This window comes from Lontra canadensis, unplaced genomic scaffold (genome assembly GCF_010015895.1).
Source record: "Lontra canadensis isolate GAN:19392208 unplaced genomic scaffold, GSC_riverotter_1.0 scaffold30, whole genome shotgun sequence".
NCBI lineage: Eukaryota > Metazoa > Chordata > Mammalia > Carnivora > Mustelidae > Lontra > Lontra canadensis.
Genome location: NW_022631024.1, coordinates 2,187,787 through 2,212,586, shown reverse-complemented (window position 1 = coordinate 2,212,586; position 24,800 = coordinate 2,187,787). Strand labels below are relative to the sequence as shown.

Genomic DNA, 24,800 nt, shown 5'->3' with positions numbered 1-24,800 from the left:
AATGTGAAGAGGCAGTTGTCTGAGAGCTGTGGCTAGAGAGGCAGTCAGGAGACCCATGATGTCAGGGCTAAAGTCTTGGCCTTAAAACTCTTGGGGGGTTTTTCAGCAAGTGGTATTAAAAGAGGGTATGCAGGTAGGTGGGGCAGGAGGCAGGGCAGATGGAGAGATGCGTGGACCTGACAGAGGCATAGAAGACCCACTTGCCTGGACGTGCCATGGGAGTGAGGGGAAGGGCGGGGGAGAGCGTGGTTTCCTGCGTCCCAGGGGACTGATCACCCCAGGAGACTATTCACAGATCAGGAGACACTAGACAAGGGCCCTGCACAGAAGGCACTTTGTAGAAGTCTCTCTGGAGGGCCAACATCACAAGCCCCTGGGAGATACCACTGTTTGCATGGCATGTAGTTGAGCAGAGTGAGGGGATAGCAGGGGAGTCTCTAGATCTTGCTGCCCTTGCTGCACAGGCATGTGTGTTGGGGACGGAGCAGGAGAAAGGACAGCGTGGCAGGTGAGGTGGGGGCTGCCAGAGGGCGAGGTGCTTTTGAGATACCCGTGATGGGGGGAGCTCTTGGCGGCTCAGGGATGTGGGGGAAGCTCTCCCACTGGGGAAAGCTCTCCCCAGTGCTGCCTCATGCACCCAGTGGATGAAAACCCGAGTGTGTCCTCTTCAGGGGCTCCCATGCTCCCACCCGGGAGGTGTTTTGGGGGTTCAGTGTCCATACTGGAATGGAGCTGGCCGGGAGAGATGCTTCTGGCGGGAAATCTGGGCTCAAATCTCAGCTCTGTCCTCGCTTCTGTTGGAAGTTTGGGCAAATCATTTGAGCCTCAGTTTCCTGTCTGTGAAATGGGCAGTGATAGCCATCCCTGCTGGGCTTACCGAGAAGTGCTGCCTGAGTGGAGCCTGGCGGGGAGTAGGTGTCCGTGAATGGCGTCAGTGCTAAAGATTGCCCCGTCCGCTCCCTGCGCTCTGCCCACACAGGAAAGGGTGACATGGTTTTTGAGGCTCAGCTATTACTTTTCAGCCCCCAACATGAGCCTCGTAGAAGGTAGGTCACTGAGTAGTGTCTGTTATCTGCTGAATGTCTGTCTCTTCACTGCGCAGCCTGCTGCCGCCAGCAGCATGGGCCCCTATGCTTCAACCGTGAATGTGGAGCTTAGCCCTGTGAGCAGTGAGGGGAACAGGCCCTTGGGCCTTTCGGCCCCACTCAGGCATGAGGAGCTGGAGGTGGAGCAGGGTCTCCGTGGCCTCCTGGAGCGGTGAGTACCAGGAGGGGGGCCAGGGCATCCGGCCCCACGACGGGATGGTGCTTGGCCTTGCTGGGCAGAAGTCATGCTCCTCTGGGTTTCGCAGGTATCTCAGCACGACGTCCCTCCCAGAAGCCGTGAGGATAGAGGACGACGAGGAGGAGGAGGAGGAGGACGGGCAAGGCCATAGAGTGGAAGTTGATGGGCCAGCTCCAGCTCTAGGAAACTCCAAGGCCACCAGGATCCCCATAAGGCGGCTCCCAGCCCTGGACAAACGACGTCACGGGGCCCCTGTCACGTATGTCTGTGAACCCCCGTCTTGTCCCTGAAACCAACTCTGGAACCACAGGCGTGGCCATGGTCCTAGAGAGTGAGCGGCTCTTCACGGCTTAGCCATGTCTTTCCTGACCTGTTCTTGCTTCTCCCCAAGCTGTGGGATGGATACACCACCAAGAACACGAGCGGGGACTTGGGGTGGGGTGGACACGGTTTCTGGTAGGACAGAAGCCGCAATAGGTACTGTCCCTCTCCTTCTCAGTCTCACACCTTCCAGATTTGTCCGGGAGGCTTCAGAGCCATTCTCTCTTCAGTGCCTCTCTTGATCTTCTTTTAAGAAAAAGGAGAGAAAGAAGGAGACAGAACCCGTGAGCAGGCCCCAGGCCCAGAGCCTTGGGCAGATGACAGACTCTGTCAAGAATAGAAAAATACTGTTTTTGTGTGTCTTCTTTTTATGGCTAAAGTTATTTTGTTTTTGTCACATTAAATACTGATCTTCCGTTTCTAACGATGACATAAGCCTTTGAGGAGATTGAAGTTTCTGGAAGGGGCTGAGGTAGGGAAGATAGAAGGGGGTTCCCGGAGCCTGTGAAATGATACTGTAGCTCATTTGTTTCCACACTGTTGCCTCTGTGGTGCATTGGGTGGGATTTGCTGGCCATCCCCACTGGACATGGGAGAAAAGTAAAGTTCAGAGAGGGGTGGTGCCCTGCCCAAGGTCACACAGCTAGAAGATGACAACAACCAGGGTGGGCAGCTGGGGGCGTCTGGCTCCAGAGCTTGTGTCCTGGGCTTTGTGGCTCCCAGGAAAGGGCTCAGAGTTGGTATGTCTCTCCTCCTCCCCACCAGGGAGACGGCAGAGCAGATGGGGTCCGTGAAGTCGGCAGGCATCCATGCATCCGCGGCCAGAAATGGGTACCTCCAGGGCTCGGACAAAGCCATGGCAGCTTCTCCAGGCCCGAGCAGGCCACCTCACCCTCAGGGCACCAAGACCGCGGGATCGCACCGGAGCAGTCTGACCAGCTTAGAGGGAAGCGGCATCTCTGAGCACCTTCCACAGAAGTCTCTGCGCCAAGCTGGGGGGTCCCCTCCAGAGGTAAGCATGTCCATGGGGCATGGATCTCCCAGAGATTTCTGCCCCCGTGCCTTTGCTCACACCCTTCCAGCATGCCTGCTCTTTCCGTCCCTGCCAGTTACGGCTCTGCCCAACATCCAGGGCTTATGCCCCGTCACTTCCCCTACCCCTGCACCCCTGCCAGGAACTCTTGCTTGTCCTCCAAGAGCTTGGAGCCCATTGTCTGTATTTCTCTGAGCCTGCTGAGCACAGATCGGGGGGAGTCCTTGACTCCGTGGCCTATTGGTGACATTAGACCAGCAATTTTTAAACTGTCGCAGGAGTCACAGATCCCTATGGAAATGTCACGCTATGGTTCCTCCCATAGAACAGTGCATATAGATACCTGTACACACACACACACACACACATACACGCACACATGCACACCTACAATCCTGGCCTCGTCGTAAGAAATCGGCACTAGACCGTGAACTCGTTGAGGGCAGGCACCTGTGTCGCCTATTTGCGTTCCCCATGATTCCATTAGACCTGGTATCGAGGAGGGGTGCACGGTGGATGAGTTTTATTCTCCCGAGTCATTGGCCCGGGGCATTTCTGCAGTCAGACAGGACCATGGCGTTGCAGGCCCCAGCCGGAAGACATGTGGAAGTGCGAATCCCATCTCCAGGATGAGAAGGCTTTCTCCTTCCCTTCTTCCTCAGCTTAGGATAGCTGGCACAGGATCTCTGCCGAGGGCCTCAGGGAAGCGGGACTCGCTCAGGGTAGCGGCGGGGAGTCCCTGCTGTTGGCCTGATGCTGGTCCCCAGCGCCTGAGGACGCTCACACATGGGGCCTGGCTGCTGGGAGCTGGGCCAGCCTCCCAGCCTGTGAGCCTCTGGAATGTGAGGCCCAGGCCAGGACCGGGGAAGGGCTTCCTAGCTTGCCTCAGACACATTGCTCAGACTTAAAGGGACACCGCCTCTTTCAGGAGCCCTGGATGGCGTCCCCAGAGACAGACAGTGGCTTTGTGGGCTCAGAAACCAGCAGAGTGTCGCCCCTCACCCAAACACCAGAGCACCGACTCTCCCACATCAGGTACCCCAAGACTCCCCACTTCCCCATCAGCATCTCATGTGTAGGGGTAGCCTGGGAATCAAAGTGCTATGAGGCCCAGAGCAGGGCTCGATGGTCTGGGCATTCTCAGACCCTCACCCCATCCCCAACCAAGGTTCTTTGCCTCCATCTTATCAATAGAGGGGCACCAAGGTTCAGAGAGGGAAAGTGACTAGCCCAGCGTCACTCAGCCAGTCTGCGACAGCTGGGGGAGTAAGTATCTACTAAGCGAATGAATGAGTGAATGGGGAACGAGACGTAGAAGAGGCATGAGGTGAGCAGAAGACAAGACTAAAGGGATTCAGGGGGACTACGGGGAAGGAGACGGGGACAGCACCCCAAGGCAAGGTCTCAGGCAAGGGGGCAGTGAGGAGCTGCCATGCGGAGTGACAGCTTCAAACGCTGGTGCAGCCCCCCGGGAGACCTGCCCGGGAAGAAAGGATTAAAATTCTGTTTCCGTGTATATTTGCTAAAAATGAACGTGAGCTTTATAATCTCGCGTCTGTGGGTAAACAGGTGCCCAGCTCTCCCGTAGACACAGAAATGCATGTGTAATTCGGTTGTACGTTCAGAAACACTGAGCGTGCGGGGTTGCTCAGTCCCAGAGGTCAGGAGCTCATGGGCTTAGTGTGTGGAAGGGCTCGGAGGCCGGGGCCTGTCCGTGCGATCTCCGCTCGTCTCTGCCTCCTCGCTCCCTCAGCACCGCGGGAACGTTGGCCCAGCCTTTTGCTTCATCTGAGCCTCGGGATGCAGCCTCCCACCCCCAGACCAGGGCTCCTCCAGTCCCCAGAAGAGCCGTGGAACCCAGCACACCCAGGAGCCAAGCCCAGAGGCGACCCTCGGGCCGGACCAGTCCTCTGCAGCAGCGGGCACCGAGCCTCCGCGCAGAGCGGACGCTAGTGGCCAAGATGGGTGAGTGGGTGCATCTGGGTTGGCCAGAACCTGGGAATGGCCGCACGGCGTAGACTGAAAAATCAAACTAACAAAAAACTTGCATTACCCTTTAGGATACAAAATATCCTAGAGGTTCATGGTGGGAATATTTGAAACCACAGGGAAAAGAGAAAAAAGTAGGCTAAAAACTGTTGCTGCTTCATTCGGGTGTCGAACCTACGGGCTGTCCTCTCTGCCAGTGTGTGCGTGTTTGGAGACGCTTTAAATGGAAATGGGATGACACTCTCTCAGTGTTTAATAACCTCCTGTTCACTAAACACTGTGTCCTGAACGCTCCCGTGTCTAGAAATCCTGTGATTGCAGTTTTTTAACTTTAAAATGATGCACGTAAGCTTTTTAGTGCAATAAACATACGGGAAAGAACAAAAATGGATGAATTTTCACAAAATGAACACAGACCCACAAACCGCATGATCAGAATCCCAGCTCCCCCCACCATCACCCTCATCCCATCAAAGGCTCTTTCCAAGGCTCATTATTGAAATTTTTTAAAATTAAACTTTAATTAAAAGTTCAATCAATTAGGATTTCGCATGTAGTTATGAGAAATAATCCAGGGATTTCCCATGTCCCTTCACCTGGGTTCCCCCTCATTGAAACATCCTGCAAAACCACGGGGCAGATTTTGACCAGGACGCCCTCCTCTTGGCCCTTTATGGACCCATCACATCCCTGCCCCTCCTGCCTACACGCCCTCCTGAACTCCTGGTGACCTCCCCCTCTGTCCTCGGTGTCTGTATTTTGTCATTCCAGGAATGTTCTATAAATGGGATGATCCGTATGATTTGGGGGTGGATTTTTTTTTTTTTTTTTAACGTATCCTTTCTCGGGAGATTGATCTACACTGTTCCATGTAACAATAGTCTGTTCCTTTCTATACTGTTGATTGATGTTCCAAGGTCTCCTTGTTTCGAAATGCAGGGGCCAGATGAGTGGTGTTTGAGTGGTGTTTAACCTCTGGTCGCCCACGCCTTTGAGAGGCTAAAGTTTCGAACACTCTCCCAGAAGCGTGCACACAGGCAAAGGTGTAGCTCTGATTTTAGGAGGAGATGGGGCTCTGGAGTCCGACGCGGACCCACATGGTGATGTACAGCAGAGTGTGAGGGGGTCCACATGAAGTTGCAAAGAGTGCTTTCCAGGGGAATGTTCCTAAAGACTCACATCCGATGCTGAAATGGTGGATGGCGGGGGGAAGTCTAGGTAGAAAGAGCTCTGCAGGCCCAGCTTTGCTCTCCAGACTCTTAGCAAAAACCACATCTTCGGGTTCTGAGAGCAGTGGGCCAGTGACCTCATTGGAAACTTTACTTATGAACTTAGCCATCACTGTCTCTTTGCCCGTATCCTCCTACCCGCAGAAATTCGTGCTTCGAGGGTCCTCTCTGGGTCAACTCACCTTGCTCTCTTTTTGCCTCCTAGCGGTCCCTGGCTCAGAGTTCGAGGGGCGAAAGCAGGTTTCCGAACAGCTCCCCCGCAACGCGACAATCAGCCCCCCGCCCACCCTGACCCCTGCGGCTGCCACTCTGCCCCCTGGACCCACAGAGAGCGCCCGCACCTTCCTTCTCACCAGGACAGGGCGAGAGTAAGTCTAATACCAGCACAGAGACGGAACAGTGGTGCCCAGGGGAGGCAGGGCCTCGCTCAGCAATCATATCCAGTGGTGGCCGTGTGGGGGGCCCTCGGACCCAGGTGTCCTGCTTCCCAGCTCAGGGCCACTCCGTGGGACCTCACTGATGTGGACTTTGAGGACACTTTTCTGGCCAGTGGGGAATGACCTAGGGGTTCCCCTTTCTGGTGCTAAGACCTCGGTCCCTGTCCCCTAGTATTTCTCTTCCAAGCCACTCTACTCTTTCTGGAGGTGGATTTTTAGCAGTTGGTGCTGCCATTGTATGAATTGAGGAGCGACTGGTCCTCGATTCTCTTCTTTTTAATCCAAGCACAATTGTCCCACTAAGAGTTGTTCCTTGCTTGTTTGAACGGAAGTGGTAAAGTAGGGTAGCCAGCCCTCTTGCCTCTCCTTTGAGTTGCTTTTGGCCAGTAAGCAATCACAGGCCTTTGTTGGATTGGGGGTCTCTGTCCCAGGTATGTAGGGAAGGCTGCTCTGTTGGGACCCCATCCGAGGCCTCAGGGCCTGTGCCATCATGGGCCTGTCATGTTCCCTGTTTGCAGAGGCGGGTGAAGGTCTGGCGTTGGGCATCCTGTCTGGAGTTTAATAAGGGTCCTGCTGCAGTCTCCTGTGGCCCTGGCAGAGGAGTTCCAGCTTGTGGGTCAGCGATACACCAGCCCTTGAGAATATGATAGCAGACAAGACAGCCTTTGGCCTAGGACATCTCGCCATCTTGTAGGATGAACAAAGAAACATATTGTCACACTTGCCAGTCTAAGTGCAGTGGCAGCAGAGGCTCCAAGGACTGTGGGAACACAGACGAAGGACATCAGGCCCAGTCAGAGGCTTCAGGGCGGGCTTCCTGGAGGAGGAGGTATCTCAGCAGAAACCAGAAGTTAGAGAGACAGAAGAGTTCCTGGCAGGGACAAGAGCATGCGCAAAGGCCTGTGGGTGAGGGAGAGCCCATCACCTTGGTAGAGGCAGTTCATTTTAGCTGGGTCCCTGAGCGTGGGTGCTATGATGAGCACTGAGCAGTGAAGAAGGATACCGGGAGATCTGGGGGGGCCTCAGAGGGCCTCAAACACCATGGTGAGAGGTTTGGATAGTGGCTCAGCTCAGAGAAATGAGTTCACTTAATATTCACAGATGCATACGGGTATAGCTGAGGACGATGAGGGGGATTTAAAAGAGAGTGGGAAGGTCAGGTTCATGTTTTAGAAGGAGTTGTCTGGCCACTCGCTGGGTGAGGAGGCAAGGCGGGCAGACTGCCAAGAAAGCCACTCCCCCAGGACAGACACGATGGGGCATAGGTGGGAATGGGGTGCGTTCGAAAAGAGACGTAAGCATTGAGCCCACAGGACTTACGAGTTGGTTAACTTTTGGGGGCATTCAGGGAGGGAGAAGGGTCTCGAATGAGTCAGACTTCTGACTGGCCAGCCAGTTGGATGCCGATACAGAGATGGGGAACTCAGCAGGGGAAAAAGTTGACAGAGAAGGATGAACTTGAAATGTCAGCAGGCTCTCAGTCACAAAAGCATTAATTAAGTCAGCAAGACTGAGATCCTGCCGGAAACACACAGAGGGGGCAAGCGACACCCCAGTGAGTGTTCTGAGTACCGGGCCACCTTCACCTCCCAGAGTAGCCTTCCAGTTCTGGTTGCAGGGGTGAACGGGTAACAGGAGCTCCCGCCCTCCTGCCGACGCCCCGCTCTTGGCCTTGGAAACCCCAACAAAGGTCTCCCTGGGGATTGCCAGGAGACCTGAATGCCCTGGACGCTCACTGCCTGGGGCCCAGTTAGAGAGCTCTCCGCTCCCGCAGACACTCTGCCTCCATTCCGGGGCTACCAAGCAAGAGCCTGAGGGGAGCTCTGCGCCAGAAGCTGGCCCAAACAGGAGATGGAGCCCCTGCACCAGCCCAGGCTGTGCCGAGCCCGGACGCCGACGCATTGTGTGTAGGGGTTTATGTGCAGGGTCGTGGGGGAGCCCCGTTGGCCGTGATGCCAGAGTCTCAGATGAGACCCGGAGATACGGGTGCTGGCTGGAAAGACACGCAAACAGTTCTTACCCCATAGATGCCAGCCCCTCTTTGAGCTACTTGCCTGTAAGAGGCTGGTCTGTGTCTGGGGGCCCCTGGGGACCACAGCAGCCTTGTCGAGAGCGCTGTGCCCTTCCAGTCTGCTCACATCCAAGTATCTTCTATCACCAGCAGACAGGCTTGAACAACGTGGGAGATGTTCAGGGGAAGCCAGGACGGATGGCCAAGTAAGGGTGGGAAGAAAACCAGCCTGAGCTGTTAGTTAGCATTTCTACAGATGGGGGAGTGGGGGTGTCGCCTGGTGGCTTAGTCGATTAAGCATCTGCCTTCAGCTAGGGTCCTGATCCCCGGGGTCCTGGGATTGAGCCGCGTGGCAGGTTCCCTGCTTCTCACTTTACCTGCCGCTGTCCCTGCTTGTGCTCTCTCTCTCTCTCTCTCCATCAAATAAATATAGAGGGCAGCCCAGGCCAGTTAGGCAGATTTTAAAGTGGACCTTCAGCAACACCATCATTCTGCACCCTCCCTGCAATCTTGACAATGGGCCACTGATTCTTCAGAAAAGCTACTCAGAGGCCTTGCATGGGGCGGGGCTGGGTTGGGTGACCTTCAAAGGATGTGCTGCTTTGCCCGCCAAATGTGCAGGGACACAAGCTCAGAGAGAGGTCGAGATAGGTAGCAAGAAAAATGGACACACCAGGAAGTTGCAAAATCGGTCGACAGCAGAGCTGGACCCAGTGCCGGCTGGGAAAGGGACAAGCCCGGGGCATCCGAGCAGCCCTCGGGGTGGCTGCAGCTTGCGGCATCGTATATGCACTCTTCATTTCTGTCCCCCCGCCCCACCCCAGCCAGGCCATCCGAGAGCTGCAGGAAGAGGTCTCCCGGCTCCGTCTGCGCCTGGAAGACAGCCTGCACCAGCCAGCCCAGGGCAGCCCGACACGCCCCGTGTCCACCCTCAGCCGCCCCACCCGGGCCCGGGCCCGGCCCGCAGATGCTTCTGTTTCCTGGGGCTCCCACTATGGCAGGTGGGTGACCCCCAAACGCTCACCCTTGTGCCCTGGGGCCAGCAACAGGAGGGAGACTTGGCTGCCTCTGGGGCTCTCCACACATGGGGATTGACACCCCTTTCCCCCTCGGACAGTTTTTTACTATGTAATATTCAATGCATAAAATGTCTACAGTGTCACCTGAACTCACCACCTGCTTCAAGAGCTAGACATTCCCAAGATGTCCACCTGCTCGCTCGCTCCTCGGCGTGTCCTCTGTGATCATCTGTTCCTAAGTGTTCCTATGGGAGGGCACTGGGTTGAGGTTTTCACGGACATTGTCTCATGAATCCTCCGTGTAGTTGCTGTTCTTATCCCCTCACGACAGATGAGGAAACGGAGGGTCACAGAGGCTTTCTGTGAGCATGACTCAGAGTCTTTGATTTTGACTTTCGTGCTTCCTTCTGGGTTGGCTTGCTTGCTGGTCACCTGGAAAGTCTGCATGAAGCTGCATCTGCTGACATTGTTCCTCTCTTTCCTTTTTGCTAGTAGATCCACAGAGAGATTGTCTGCTGAGCCCGCAGTGGGGGAGCGAGCGGAGCACGCAGGAAGGCGGCGAGCCAGGTCTTCCTCGGTGCCTCGGGAGGTGCCGCCGCTGTCCCTGAGTAAGTAAGCACGGGCCCAGACTGATGTCCGGAGGCTCCCGTCTGGGCCTGTTAGCTCAGTGGTCAAGGACCATAGCAGTAGCCTTAGAAGGAACCTGGAGAAGGTTCTGTGTGTGTTCTTCAGGCCCTCATAGTTGTCTGAGGTACAGTGCACTTCCAGTGATGGCCATGGAATGTCACGCACGTGAGGGTTTCTAGAAGGGCTTTGTGTGGTCCTCATGTTCCATCTTTGCTGCAAGGGGGGAGGGGCGTATCACCCACATTCTGCAGATGAAGACACCAGAGCCCAGAAGTGCAGGGGAAGTGCCTGAAGGACAAGGGGTGGGGATCAGCCCACCTCATTCCTTCTTGGCTGTGTGACTTTGGCCCGGGCGTTGACCTGCTCTGTGCAGTTAAAGGGACAGCTAACTGCAGTGGTAACAGTGTTCCCGTCCGGGGATTGCCGTGAGGGTGCACGCATGGCCCAGTGGGTCCAGCCCAGTGCTCAGCACAAGGTCAGGGATCCCCATGTGTCAGCGGTTGTTACTAAGGGACAGACACAGGATCAAACCCGAGCTCAGCCCCAGAGCCTCAAGTTAGGGTTGGCTCTCTCCCTGAGCTCTGTGACACGTCCCCTGTCCCCCTTCGATGGCTTTCTTTTCCCACCCCAGGTTCCGAATCTGAGCCAACCTCCCCCCAGCGGTTCTCTGAGAAGAGCCAGGCCACCGAGGACAGTGCCCAATCCACTCGGGACAGAATGAGAAGAGCTGGTGGCACCAGGCGGCCAGAAAGGGTCTCCTTCTGGGGCCAGTACACAGGTGGGCTGCGGGGCATGGCCCAACCCCCGGGGAGGACCCCCATCACGGAAGCCTTCCCCCTTTCACCATGGGCCATTGAAAGATGAGCATTTTTCTGTGAATTCTGTGACACAGGGAGCAGCGGGGGAGTGCCTCCTCTGTGAGTCCATTCTTTCCCCCAGCAAACAGTCTGATGCCTCCCTGCCCTGGACCCCATGCTGGCTTCTGGGGGAGCCCCTTTAGCTGGTCGGTCACAAAGAGGGTTCTGCTGTGTGCAGGGCGGACACCAGATCACTGGCCCCTCGCCCACCTTCAGGTCGGATTCCCCAAGGCATCAGCCCCCGTGTCTCCTGAACTAGGCACCCAGCACATAGTAAGACTTCTGGTGACACAGAGTAGGATTTCAGAGTGCTTAACCTGAAAACAAACACGGACATAGCTCTGACTTCCAGGAATCTGACTGTGTAACAGACGATAACAAATGAGCCATGACATCAGGTGTGTAAATTCCAGAGGTGGCTGTCACTCGTAGCAGCCTGGGAGGGACGGCAGTTCACCTCAGATCCATAGGGCCGAGGGCAGGGGACATGGCAGGAAGTGAGAGACGCATGTCCTCTCCCAGGGAGCAGAGAGAGCTGAGGGGTTAGACGTGGGAACAGCCGGCCGGTCCGGGGGCCCCGAGGCAACACACATAGAATAGGAAGTGGGAAGCCTGCAGGGACTTGGGGAGCCAGAAGAGGATTGATCAGGCCACATCCTGAAGATCTGTCTTGAGGCTCAGAAAGGGACGAGGCAGCAGATGACAGGTGTGGATAAAGACCCAAGCATCTGTCCAACCTTCTGACAACCAGGAGCACTGTCCATGTGCTGGACGCCGGGCAGAGCACCTCACAGACACGGCCCCACTCACCCCTTATGACACCCGTGAGACCCAGACTGGGATGGTCCCCATTTCACAGCCGCTCACAGCACAAGGAGAAGACCCAGCTCACCCCGTGCCCAGGCCATCCCAACGCCACCTGGCAAGTGGCGGGTCTGGGGAAGGCAGCCCTGCTTGTACTTGCTTCTCCTGTCCTCCTGGCCTGCTTCCAGCCTGCCAGAGCTGGGCTTTGTTCATGCCTTCTATATGACCTCCCCGATCCTCCTCGGTTCTCCAAACATGCCAAAGCGGACGGTCTGGTTTCTTCCCAGGCAAGGAGTACCATGTTGTGACCCCCAAGACGTCCCCAAGATGCAGTGGCTCAGTCTCCTGTCCCCAGTGCCGACCCTCCAGGACCCGGGAATCAGGTGAGGGGTGGTACCTGGGGAAGTGGTCAATGCATAGAGGCTGCTGCTGCTCCTGTTAGGAAAGGACGTAGGACGGGGGCCTGCCCTGACCTCAGTGGCAGGTCAAGGTACAGACAAGGGAACAGGATTTGGGGGGGCTCCTTAGCCCTCCCGACATCTCCTGTCCTCACACCTGTGTCTCCAGGTGCTGCTGCCTAATGCTACGCTCCTTGACCAGGACAGGGAGAAACAATGCGTATGACCTAAGTCCTGATAAGGCGGTGGGGGGGGGGGCAGGTAGTAGGGGCCAGGCGGGATAATTCTGTCCTGTCTCCCCGCCATCCTCACCATTCTGATTCCTTCCCCCAGACCTATCAGAAGAGTCATGGGGAGAGAAGTGGCCGGAGAATATGGGCACTGGGCTCTAGTCCCAGTCCTGCCACTGACTTGCTGGGTGATCTCAGGCAACTTCCTGAACATCTATGAGCCTCCAGCCTCACGTCCTTAATGAAAGGATTGGAGAGGGTCCAAAGGCCCTTTCAGGCAATGATGATAATGATGGAGCTGTCCCTTAGTAAACCCCCACTGTAAGCAGGGCATCATGCTAAGGGATTTACAAACATTAATCCTCACAACCCTATGAAATGGGTTTTGTCCATTTTCTTCCTACACCTATTTTACAGGTGAGGACACTGAGGCCCAGAGAGGTTAAGTAACCTGCTCAAGGGCACACAGCTTACTAGTGGTAGAGCCAGGATTTGAACCCAGGTGGTTGTGAGTCCAGAGCTCTGGCTCTTCACCATTGTGTTGCTTTGCCTTTGCTCGAGTCCCAGCAGGCCTCCCTGTTCATTCGTTCCTCCATTCATTCATTCATTGACTCGCTCACTCGCTCATTGAGCACCATCCCATCCTGGGCCGTGGGCTAAGCAGACAAGGACAAAACAGTGGTCCGAGCTGGGCTAGGAGGCACAGGTGGGAGCCTGCAACCCCAGGCAGCGGGTGGGAAGCCTCCCCCTGACGTGCAGCTGGAAGAAGTGGGTCAACCCTGGAATTCTACCCGGGGGAGGTGTTGAGGATTTGTAGGGGAAGAGAACAAGGTGCCCACCCTCCGCCTCCTCCCGTAGGCCTCCACTGACCACCCCCCCCCAACCCTCCCGTGCCTGAGGGGCCACTGTGGGCCACTCCCATATGAACAATGTGGAGGAGGAACCGTAGGTTCAGGGCCTGCGTTCTGGAGAGCCGGGCTTGGGCTCAGACAGCACTGCCAATTTCCTACTCGGACATTTTGGCAAATCATTCAAGCTCTAGGAGCCTCAGTTCACCAGTCTGTAAAATGGGAGTGATGTCTCAGCTAGCCCCGTGGCTTGTTGGATTTGATAGCAGAATGCATGAAGGCCCTCAGCAGAAGCCCAGGTTTGTTATATGCTGACCCTCGCTGTCACGGAGGCAGCTTGTCCCCTCTGCAGTGGCCCCCGAGGGAAGCTCGGTGCTGACGGAGGTCTGCTTGGGGGCTCCAGGCCAGTGATCCGGACCTCATCCTCTCCTGACATCTCTTCCTCCTCTTCCAGCTGGCAGTGTCACCAGGGACCCACCAGGATCGTCCCCGACTGATCCCCTGCAGTGCCCCCTGTGTGGTCGAGTCAGGCTGCCCCCAGCGACGGATGGCCCAGACTCAGCCGCCTCGGGTAGGGACAGACACTCACTCTGTCCCTACACTCACTGTGTAGGGACAGACACTCTCTTCTCCCAGAGAGACCCCCAGCTCTCCTTTATGGGGGTTCGTGGGTCCTTAGGGTATTTCATTGGGATGGTGGCTCTCCCAGTGTGGGATAGAGCAAAGTGGACAGAAGATTTGTTTCTCAAAGTCCAGCGCTCCCAGCGTGGCCAGCCCAGTGTCCACCTGTCACAGGGCAGGGGCTGGGGGGGAGGCCTGGTCTTGGCTAGATCTTCCCCAGTGATCAGACTGTTGTCTCTGGTGTCCCTCCCTCCCAGGGCCAGACAAGGCTGCCAGCAGGAGAAACACACGCCCAGCCTCCAGCCCCATGCAGCGGAGCAAGCGTGCTGGGTCGCCGGCCCGGCCACCCCCGGGACTGTGGTATCTGGCAGCTGCGCCCCCAGCACCCACCCCTGCTGCCTTGGGCTACGTCTCCTCGGTTCCCGTCATGCCTTTTCCATCAGCCACTGTGTAAGAATCCTCCTTTCCTTCCTTCCCTGCCTGTCTGAGTCACTGCAGGATTCACAGTCAGACCCAGGTCGGGCAGCTGAGAGCCCGGGCACCTGGTACTCCTGTGTTTCCCCCGCCTTTATAACCAGCAGAACATGCTGAACGCTCATGTAATCACTCAACAAGCCCCAGATGCTCCTGCCTCCCACGGAGAGGCTTGGCCTGGCGGCGGGGTGCTCGGCAGTGAAGGAGCCGGCAGAGGGCCCTGAGCTCTACGAGCTTGCAGGGAAAGCACGTGGGAAGCTCCCCATTCCTTGTGGGTCTTCCCAGCAAGCAAGTAATTGCTCCCTCACTGTTTTTTAATAGACTTTATTTTTAAGAACATTTTTGGATGTAAGAGAAATGGAGCAGATAGTACAGAGAATTACATATACCCCCTACACACACACACAGAGTTTCCCTTGTTGTTACGTTCATACGGCACCTTTGATAGTGAGCCAATATTAATAACTTACTCTTAACTAAAGCCCACAGTTTCCTGGGCTTTCTTCAGTTTTTACTGGAACAACTTCTGTCTGGGATCCCAACCAGGAGGCCACATACATGCCTCTTGGTGGTCGTGGGTCCTTAGGCCCCTCTTGGCTGTGACCGTCTCTAAGACATTCCCCGTGTCTGAGGCCCTGAGCGTGGAGGAAGACTGGGCAGGGCTGTGGCAGGAGGAGCACGCCTCTTTGTGGATGTGGACAGAACATCTGCAGGAGAAAAAGGAAGTGAGCCGTGGAGGCAGAAGTGGTTCAGGTTGGAGACTCGGAGCTGCACCAGACTCCCGTCTGCTGCTTGCTGCTGCCATGGCCTCAGTAGAGCGACTGCTTCTCCGAGCCTCGGTTTCCCCACCTGGTAAATGGGGTAATAGTCTGGACCAGAGATGGTTATGCAAGGATTAAACGAGGCGCGTGGCCAGGCGCTCGGGAGATGTGTGCGCAATGTGCGGGGCAGTGCAGGCGCCAGCTCGCGGCCCGATCAGAGGGCAGCACCGTCCTCCCAGCCCACAGCACTACTGCGCACTGCTGTCCTAGGAGACAAACGAGGAAAGGTGGCTGCAATAGGACACCCGCTAGTTCTGTGCCTCAGTGTCCCTCAGTGGAAAATGAGTCTGTCGGGAGTCTTGGTCAGAAGCCTTTGTCTGTGTCCGCAAGAGGCGGGGGTCCCTGTGGGGCCTGGTGCTTGGTGGGAGCAGAGGCACCAGTACCAGTCAGCCCCCGGGCCCCTTGAGGACCCTAGCCTGCAGTGGGGCGTCTTGCCGCCCTCAGCAGAGTCTGGGAACATTCTCCTCCATCAGCTACTAGAGGCCGTCCTGCACGCTCAGACCCCCCGCACAGGGGCTGAGACCCCTGCCTATGCTCCTGCTCACTGGGAAGGGCAGGTTTTGCCTGGAGTTTGGTGGCCTGGGATAAAGCTCCGAGTTCCCCTGGTAGGCATGGGACTCACTGCTTCTGAGGCTGTTCCATGTCCTTCCAGGCTCAGACCTGTGGACAGACCTAACCAGGCTGCTATCCCCAGAAATGGCCCGGTCGTAGGGAAGGGGAAAGGCCCTGAGCTGTAGTGCCCGACATACCTGGTCAGTGGGAGCCATACAACCTTGGACGGGGGTCACTTTGTTCCCAGTCTGTACCTCAGTGTTTCCCTCTGTGTAATGGGTTGTGGTAGGGAGTAAACGAACTACTGCATGGAAAGCCAACAGTATGTAGAAGTTGGCCAGGAACCGTACTACTTCCAGTGCTCCTAGAATTGGGGCGGATGATGCCCTAAGGTTTCTCCAGCTGTCTTCTGCCAAACTAAGCATGCTCAGTGACAGGCCAGGGCGCCCTCAGGAATGTATGGGCCTGTGCTGCCACCTGCTGGCCGTCTGTCTTCCAGCCTCTGCACCAGGGGCTTTCTAGCTAAAAACGGTTTTTGTTTTGATGGAGTGGGGAGGTTGTAGCTTCTGCTTTAGCGGGAGTTTTGAAACACTTCGGGGCCAAGCTGGTCATCCAGTTCCTAGAAGCTAGGGGTGTGCAGAAACCCAGTAGTTAGACTAGATAGTCCCCGGAGGAGGGAATAGGAGGCAAGAAGCCTATTCATGGGGTTCAGGTGGTATGTAAAGTTGTCACTGGGTGCTGATGACTGAGCTCTGGGTGTGAACAGAGTGCCGCCCCTTGCAGCTGTCTGACCCTGAGCTGACAGTGACAGAGGCACTGTGAGTGCCCAGACAGCCAGTGGAGCTTTTCTCTTGGAAGTTCCTGTTGGGTCGATCCAGGGAGGTGGCTAACTGTGGCTCCTTTCAGTGGGGGTACGGTAGTCCCTGAAGGGTAGAGTCCCATGGCCAGCGTCCTATGGCCAACCCCCCAGAATAGCTAGCACTGGGGGCCAAGCCTCCTGCATACGTAGCCCCTCTGGTCTTCTCTTGATCATCCATAAAGTCAGCATAACGGTGCTCACCAGAGAAGCAAACCATGTGCTGGTGGAGCAAACACTTAGCTCTGAGCCCAGCCCCCAAACCCAGGATGCGGTGCCGGCTCTGGGTGGGGCAGTGCCTTTACCTATGAGGAGCTGCCAGACTGATTCCAAGAGAGCCTGGGGTGACCCTGCTGTCCCTGCGATCTGGCTCTCAGGTTAGAAGCCCCAGGAAGGCAGCGGGTCAGCAGTGTCACCGCAGGGCCGGGCTCAGCGGCCGGCACATAGTATAGGATTGATAAAGATGTACTGAGTGAATGGGGAGAAGGAAGGACTGTCGTTGTGCACCTGTTCCAGGTCAGGCACTGCTGTCCTCATGCTTCATCCTTCTGCCGCATCCTTGAAGGAGCTGTTTATTATTCCCACTTGAGAGGTGCGGACATTGAGCCCCCGAGAGTGGGGGCCGGGGCCCACCTGGGGCCAGAACGGGGTGCATGCCGACCCCGGCGCTCTGCTCAGCCCTGGCCGCGGTGCATGAACACAGCCCCCTCTCTCTTCAGGTACTATGTGCCTCCAGGACCTACCTCTGCCTCCTCAGCCCACTCAGCCCCTGCTGACTGGCCTCCCTCGACCCCCTCCCGAGCGGCCAGGGGGCAGCGACGCTCCATCCAGCTGGACCTGGAGGACCTGGAGGAGCTCAACACGGCGCTCGCAGAAGCCATGCAGGCCGCTGAGGGCATCCGCTCCACCACCAAGCACATGAGCCGCTCCCTGTCTGCCGACCTGCGCCAGACCCGAAGCCTGCGGGGCTCCTGCCTCTTCTGACTTTCCCAGAGACCCAGAACCAGCTGGCGGGGGCAAGGCTGGCAGGCGGGCTGCTGCTGCCCCCCGGGCAGGGGGTCGGCTGGAGTCACTGCTGAAGGCCCCACAGGCCCCTCCTGAGAGGTGTCTTTCTAGCTCAGGCCTTGCCTACTGGGTGTCTCCACTGCGCAAGGAGTGTTGGCCCGGTCGTCCAGAGAGGGAACTTCCCGGGTGCCCAGCCCCTATAGGAAGTGCTGGGACCTCGGCTGCTTCTGCCCAGATGCGATCTTTGGGGTCTCCTGGTCCTGTACCGTCCACCTCTGGCTAATAATATGCATTTCATATACAGACGGACAGATTTGTTTTGAAGCGGAGTTTTCCTGGTCTTTGGTCCAACCTACAAGGCCAGATAAGAAGGGCTCGGGCCAAGGTCTCTGGTGCAAACGAGTCTCCTGGTCCAGGACCCGCCGCTCTGGAGTCGGCATCTCGGGGAAGGGATGTCCGGGCACTTTCCCCCTAGTGACTGGTGGCCAGTAGAGCACTTTGGGACCATTGAAATGTCAAGATGTCAGGCCCCTAGGAGGACGTGCGCCCAGCTTCTCCGTGGTCAGAGAGTCCTTTCCCGTGGGCCTGCTGGGAAGAGAGATCCTCACTCCCCATGGGACCAGGAAGCCATCCACCATGGTCCCTCTCTGTAGCTCATCCCGACACCCCCAGCTCTGTCTCTGGGATCCCTGTGGAACCTGGCTAGCTAGTGGGCAGCTCCCTGCCAGGCCGCACTGTACAGCCGGGAGGCCAGCCCCTGTCGTGCTCCCCACCTCGTAGCAGCGTGTACCTCAGCTTTTCTGGAACGTGTATGCATCGGTGATATTTGTATATTTGATGCGTTTAAAAATCTATTTTCGTTATGAGGGCAAATGAAGAAGAATGAATATTGATCTTTTTTAAAAAGAAGAAAAAAAAACATTCCCAAAGCGGCTCACATTCGTGGCATGTGTGTGTCCTTGAGGTGTGGTTTCTTGACTCAAGTTTGTGGAGTGGAAAGTTCTAAGATGAGCTGAACCCTTCCCTCGGGAGATCTATTGAGTGCCCCTTTCCAGACTCTGCCTGCCTTCCGATGGGGGTTTGGGGTTTTTTTTTCCTTTTTTTTTTTTTTTTTAAGATTTTATTTAGCTGACTGAGAGTGAGAGGATAAACACAGGCAGGGGGAGTGGGAGAGAGAGAAGCAGGCTTCCCACCAAGCAGGGAGACCTGTTGTGGGGCTTGATCCCGGGACCTTGGTATCATGACCAGAGCCAAAGCCAGACACTTAACGACTGAGCCACACAGGCAACCCCTATGGGGGTTTCTGTTTCTCGATGCTGCCCCAGCAGCCTGGGTCAGGACATTGAGCATTTTTTTTTTTAAGATTTTATCTATTTATTTGACAGAGATCACAAGTAGGCAGAGAGGCAGGCAGAGAGAGGGGGAAGCAGGCTCCCCGCTGAGCAGAGAACATGATTTGGGGCTCGATTCCAGGACCCTGAGACAATGACCTGAGCTGAAGGCAGAGGCTTAACCCACTGAGCCACCCAGGCGCCCCCACTGGGCATTTTGACCAGAGAGGCTGCCAGGCCAAGGTCAGAGCTGGTAGGAGACACACAGCAGATTGGTGTCTGCCAAAGCAGGAGCCTGGACTCTTTCCAGTGATCCGCCTAGTAGCAGACAGCAACGTCAGCCACCCTTTCCCAAGCACCCAGTAGACACCGATCCTTGAGCTCGGTACTCAGCATGGCAGGCTCACACAGGGCACATGGCAGCCTCCCGGGCTCCTGCCATGTGCCCCCTTCCTAGAAGAGAGACTGAGGTCCCAAAGGCTGGCCTGCACTATCTCACAATGCCTGACTCCAAAGTCTGTTTTCCCTGTTACTGCACTTCCTTCGTAAGCTCTGGGAACTTCTCACCAAAGCCAGCTGTGTCCTCCCTTAGCTTTTTTTTTTTTTTTTTTAATTTTTTTTTTTTTTTTTTTTTATTTGACAGAGAGAGATCACAGTAGACAGGCAGGCAGAGAGAGAGAGAGGGAAGCAGGCTCCCTGCTGAGCAGAGAGCCCGATGCGGGACTCGATCCCAGGACCCCGAGATCATGACCTGAGCCGAAGGCAGCGGCTTAACCCACTGAGCCACCCAGGCGCCCGTCCCTTAGCTTTTTTCCCAGCCCCCCGCCCCACCCCGCCAGCCACCACACTTGCTGCTCTCTGCCCCAGGCCAGCCCCCTCCCAACTCGCCTCTCCAGATGGCCACGGTGCGATCTGATGGAAGGTCCAGCACACTTGGTACCACCTGTTGCAGTCCTCCACCCGCCGCCCCACCCTCATTTACCTGAACTCCTACCGGGGCTCTCTGCCTCGGTGTTTGCCAAACATCCTTCCAGATCCTTGGCTTGCAGCTGGAAGAGCAGGTGTTCAAACCTCCAAATCTTTCTGGGCAGGTTCAGATACCCCTTCCAGGAAGCCTTCCCAGACTTCCATTGCAGAAGGAACCTCCTTGTGCTGGGTTCCCACAACATTCTGTGCCCATCATCCTCCCAGCCTTGCTGCATATGACAGCGGGGGCTCTTCCCACCAAGGGCTGGGCCTTATGCCCTGATTGGCCAGGGCTCAGCTCAGGGCGGGCTTCAACACCCGTGAATGAATGAATGAATGATGACATGAGCAAACGAGCCCCTGCCTCCCGTTTCAAAGGCAGAAGCTTTATTGATGCACCTGAGACAAAAACCTGATGTACAAAAGGGGTGGGCATAGGGCTGAGGATGAGCCCCACGGTCCCCAGGGTCCTAATCCAACGCTGTGTGTCCCTCTTTTTCCTTCTGCCTTTCTTCCTTGTGCTGTTTCTCCAGCGGCCCACACAGATCCTGGAAGACAGCGAGAGGGGAGCCCGGTGATGCGAGGGGCTCTTGTCAGGGCAAGGGTGGATGAGCCCCGGACTGTGGAGCCAGCTCAGGGGCCCGGGGCGCGGCACCGTCCAGCTCTGAACCTCAGCTTCTTGCACTCCAGATGGGGGCTCGAGGCTTTACAAACGGCTGCTGTGTACTGAGGACTCGCCAAGCCCCCGGGCTGATCTGGATTCCTGAGCACATGATCTAACCGAGGTTCAGGGGGCCTTGTGGCCTGTCCGCGGTCCCCCCGCCAGTGGATGGGGAAGGCAGGCTGCACACCAGGGCCAGTTGGTGGTGTGTGCCCAGTCCTTTCCTGCAGCTGCCAGGAGTGGGGACTGGAGGAGCTTTAGGCCGCTGGTGGGCAGGAGAGATGGCCTCAGGTGGCCAACGGAGACCTTTTTACTTTGATAATAAAACTATTTCATGCATATCTGAAAAAGTATAGCCCACTCAGAAGCTCTGCGTTTTAGAGATTGTGTCATGGGACACGACCAAGGAAAACCTCTCCCCGAACAGGGGTTGAGTGGCAAGTATTAAGGAGATTATTACACAGGTAATTCTCAGTTATAGCAGAAATCAGGGTGGTGGTCATGGACTTGAGGCATTTGGGGGTGGCTAAAAGCCACCATAGCAACTGCCCATCCACAGGTGTCTGATGTCCGGGGTGTGGCCGGCAGGTGTAAGCGATAATCACCCTTGTGTGTTTGCCTGTCAAGTTCCCACTGCCACCCCATTCCCGCTGGTCCCCCTCCCTTCCTGTCCTCCCTGTTTCCCAGGGACTTTCCCTCCTGGGCCCTCAACTTTTGGGCCTCTGGGGAGCTCAGCTGTCCCTGGAGGGAGGCAGGTGCTTAAAAGTAGGTCATCCTGCCTCACTGTGCAGCCTTGGCCGGCAGGTCTCCCTATCCAGGCCTCTGGGGCTGCCCCCAGGCAGGATGGCTCCGACGGTGGGCATAGCCTAGTCTGCACTGCGTTCACCTTTTCCGCATCGGTGTAAATGATCTCCGAAGTCTGCATGCCTAAGCACGTGATGGCCTCATGGAAAACTCCCCTTTGTTCCTCAGTCACTTCCGCTTTGTCAGCTGCAGGAGGGAACAAGGGGGCTGGGTGAGCATGCCGGGGGCCTAGCTGGGGCTCAGGTGTGGGCAGGGGTTCCGGGGGCCCAGCCACAGAGGCAGGTGGTCTGCTGGGTGAGGTCTGGGTGAGGTGGACGTTGGAGGGGTGCTTACCATAGAAGGACAGTCCCTTGTTCTGCTCATCTCTCAGGGAGTGGCCCAGCATGAAGATCCTGGGATCCTTGGTGAGCAGGAGATCGGCAAACTCTTCTTGGCCGGACTCTGGAGAAGAAAACCTCTGGGTGAGACCACACAGCACAATGCGTCTGATCACAGGTGAGGGACCATGAGTGTTCCCGGGAACCCCAGTGGTCAGTGAAGCCTGGGAGTTCACCTGGGCCAACGACCTTCGCTCCCTCTGCGTGCCGGGCCTTGCCAAGAGATGTGGAATCGTAGGAGCCTCACGCCAACTGTGGCTGTCAGGGCCTTTCTCCCCATTTTCCAGATGAGAAAAGTGAGGCCCACACAGGAGCCTCAGGGCTGCCCAGGGCTGTTGGTTTAATCCCACCGGCATTTGTACGCTCCTACTGTGTGCCCTCTCTGGGGCGATGGCGGGGACAGGAGTGGGGTCACTCCCTACCTGACACAGAGCGCCACCCTCGGGTCCCAAAGGGGAAAGAGTAGTGGAGAGAGGCAGGCCTGCAGCCAGTCCTCGGTTTGAATTCTGGTTCTAATCACAGGCTGTGTGACTTCAGGGAAACAACTTGACCTCTCTGTTTCTCTATTTCCTCGGCTGATCGCTGTCAGGTCCTCCTAAGACTGTGAGTCTCAGGTGGGTTAATCCTAGTATAAAAGTACTTCAAACAGTGCCTGGCACATAGAGCTCAAGTCTGGGGACGGTTATTACTCGTTATTGCAACGTGGAGACCCTGGGACGTCAGAAATGTAGGAAGAGGGCCCGTCCTGGGTTCTCTGTGGTTTTGCCCCCACACTGACCCTTTTGTCTGGTCCGTCCAAGGTCCCCATGACACACCCCAGTCCTCCCGACTGAGGGCTGGTCCTCACCGTGTTTGGACAGGGTCCCATTTTCCCTCTGGACCTTCAGATAGCTGGAGTTATAGATGCACTTGTTCCCACTAAAGCCAGACAGAAGAAGGGTGAAGAAGAGGAAGATCATTGAGAAGAAGTGGACAATCACCAGTCACTATCATCCAGGGCAAGAGTTGGGCCGCCTAGACCGCCCTCCCCATCCACGGATGAAAGGCTGAGGTCAGGAGGAAGGAGGGACTTGCTCAAGGTTTTCCAGCAGCTAGGAGCAGAAGCCTGGGGCTGGGGGCGAGCCAGCATGTGGGGGTCTTACATGGTTTGGTACTCCCTGAGCAGTATTGTGTCATCTGTATGGTTGGGCTCCAAGTAAAAGAAGCCTGCTTGGAGCATTCCAGCCAACTGATTGATGTCCGGGTTGTGGAAGGCAGCGGCAATACAAAACCACTTGCCAGAGATCTGGGGAGAAGCCAAGAGTTGATGACAGAGGCTGGGAGCCGAATGCCCCTGCCTGCCAGCCAGTCAGGTGCAGAGATGTCCCCCTCCTTTTTACACGCAGGGAGACTTGGGCCCCAGGCGAGGAGGGCACGTGCAGGAGCTCACTCTGAGGGTCAGGCACCTCCCCCAGACACCGGGTGGCCCCTCTGGGCCCAGGACAGGATGTCCCCTCTGAGGGAACTTGCAATGAGGCTTCTGAGTTAGGAAGCAGAAGAATGTATCCAGAGCCTGGTCAGAAGGTCACCCCAGGACCCAGGAGAGAAAAGGGCAGAAGCAGGCAGAATCAGACAAGGGGGGCCGACCACAAGCCAGCGGGAGAAGGGGAGCCCAGGGAAGGAGGCAGCTGCCCCTGGCGCTCAGGGGCCGAGGGACGCACCTGGTCCAGGGTGGCGTTGGTGATAGGCGCTGCTGTGAGGTTGGCACACACTGGGCTCTGGGCATCCAGCAGAGGAAGGAGGCTCAAGGCAGCAAGGGCCCAGGACAGTGCCATGTCTAGATGGAGAGACACCTGGAGTCAGGCAGAACTGCTGGCTGGAGGGTAGAGTGACTTTTATAATGAGCTGTGGGAGGAGCCCTGGAGCCCCATGGTGACACAATCCATGAGCTCTTGTGAAATGCTTTGCACAGATCCTTCCCTCCCTCCCCCAAAGCCCGCTGTAGCTAAAGCCTCCAAGCCTGGGTCTAATTCAGAACCCTGACCTGAAGGGTTACAGGGCCCCAAGGTCAGGCTGTTCAAAGCCAAGGCGGGTGTGGGCTAGAGTGGTATCATTAAACGTGTAGATTTCAACGGAGGGACCTCTAAGCAAGCTAAGAGGTGTTTTTTTTTTTTTTCATTTTGTTTTGTTTTAAAGATTGTTTATTTATTTGAGATAGAGCAGAAGAGACAGAGCAGGTGGGAGGGGCAGAGGGAGAGGGAGAAGCAGGCTCTCTGCTGAGCAGGGAGCCTGATATGGGGCTCCATCCCAGGACCCTGAGATCACGACCTGAGCCCAAAGCAGACGCTTTACTGACTGAGCCACTCACTTGGCCCTGTTTTGTCTTGTTTTAGAAGTTCTTAGGTTTTTTACCTAATTTGTGTCTCCCTGAGCATCCAGAGTGAAAGCCAACCACAAATCAAATGCTGAAAGTGATTCAGACAGTTCCCAGGCTAGGTGAGGTGGGGGTGGGTGATGAGGAAGGGCTCTGGGGCAGGTGTGAGGGCATGAAGGCAAACCACTGATTCCATTCCAGCTGAGTGTGATAACAACCATGGGGGAACAAAAGTCCACTGGGGGAGGAGGGCTGCCAACCCAGCCTCAGAGGCAGGGATCCTTCTAAAAGGAGGAGGTGTCCAAGTTACACGTCTATTTCCAGTAAATATGGTGTTACATGAACTAGCTCCCAACATCTAAAACAAGAAATGATGCACGTGTGGTCTCCACCCTCTGCCGTGGAACAGGAGGTGGCCTCTGTCGTCACCAGGAGGTTCCAGGCCCCGACAGTGCCCAGCACGCCAGATGCGCGCATCCACAGTCCACGAGCGTTTCTGCCTGACCGGGTCAGATCTTTAGCCCTAGGAACAAATACTTCCCAAAAGCCTTCTTATGTTATGTTACAGTTTTGTATTCCTGTTCATTTCATATATTTTGAGTCATTTTCCATGTTTCTGTGTAGTTAGTGGTTATAATTTTAATGGACGCACACCCCTGTCGTTCTCTTCCTAGGTTCCCTGTACTTAATGATGCCCTCTCTTTATATCCATAGCATTTTATTTTTTTCCAGCTTAATAGAGAATTGCCTCTAGCATTTCATATGGTGATGTTTCCTTGGAATGCCACGTGTCAGAAAGTGACCGAATCCCTTTCTACCATACCCTACCATTCAAGAGAGAGAAAAACATGTCACAGACAAGACTACGATGTTATTCGAAATAGCCAAAAAC

General features: G+C 56.1%; 2 protein-coding genes across 2 annotated transcripts in view; one reads left to right on the top strand and one right to left on the bottom strand.

The window, feature by feature from the left end:
• AKNA (AT-hook transcription factor) overlaps positions 1-17,422 on the top strand; it is a 41,284-nt gene extending 23,862 nt beyond the window's left edge. The window contains exons 10-22 of the mRNA XM_032865691.1: positions 1,103-1,257; positions 1,352-1,543; positions 2,371-2,617; positions 3,567-3,673; positions 4,392-4,603; positions 6,062-6,224; positions 9,129-9,305; positions 9,816-9,931; positions 10,582-10,728; positions 11,899-11,994; positions 13,542-13,658; positions 13,966-14,158; positions 17,131-17,422. Coding sequence (XP_032721582.1) covers positions 1,103-1,257; positions 1,352-1,543; positions 2,371-2,617; positions 3,567-3,673; positions 4,392-4,603; positions 6,062-6,224; positions 9,129-9,305; positions 9,816-9,931; positions 10,582-10,728; positions 11,899-11,994; positions 13,542-13,658; positions 13,966-14,158; positions 17,131-17,395 — 2,187 coding nt within the window. The 3' untranslated portion in view covers positions 17,396-17,422. The remainder of the gene's footprint in view (positions 1-1,102; positions 1,258-1,351; positions 1,544-2,370; positions 2,618-3,566; positions 3,674-4,391; positions 4,604-6,061; positions 6,225-9,128; positions 9,306-9,815; positions 9,932-10,581; positions 10,729-11,898; positions 11,995-13,541; positions 13,659-13,965; positions 14,159-17,130) is intronic.
• Positions 17,423-20,058: 2,636 nt separating this feature from the next.
• LOC116872500 (alpha-1-acid glycoprotein-like) lies at positions 20,059-23,412 on the bottom strand. Its single transcript, XM_032865692.1, has 6 exons — positions 23,256-23,412; positions 22,698-22,840; positions 22,403-22,473; positions 21,512-21,619; positions 21,261-21,364; positions 20,059-20,261 (listed from the first exon to the last, which is right to left on the bottom strand). Exons 1-6 carry the CDS (start codon positions 23,367-23,369, stop codon positions 20,184-20,186), a joined length of 618 nt encoding a protein of 205 aa, XP_032721583.1. The 5' UTR covers positions 23,370-23,412; the 3' UTR covers positions 20,059-20,183.
• Between the last annotated feature and the right edge of the window lie 1,388 nt (positions 23,413-24,800).

Bases quoted from the DNA above. Each gene is read 5' to 3' on its own strand.
- LOC116872500 (XM_032865692.1), bottom strand. From the start codon at position 23,369: ATGGCACTGTCCTGGGCCCTTGCTGCCTTGAGCCTCCTTCCTCTGCTG. The intron at 22,841-23,255 runs GTGCGTCCCTCG...GCTTCTCCCCAG, and splicing joins CCAACGCCACCCTGGACCAG to ATCTCTGGCAAGTGGTTTTG. The intron at 21,620-22,402 runs GTGAGGACCAGC...TTTCTTCTCCAG, and splicing joins TGGGACCCTGTCCAAACACG to AGTCCGGCCAAGAAGAGTTT.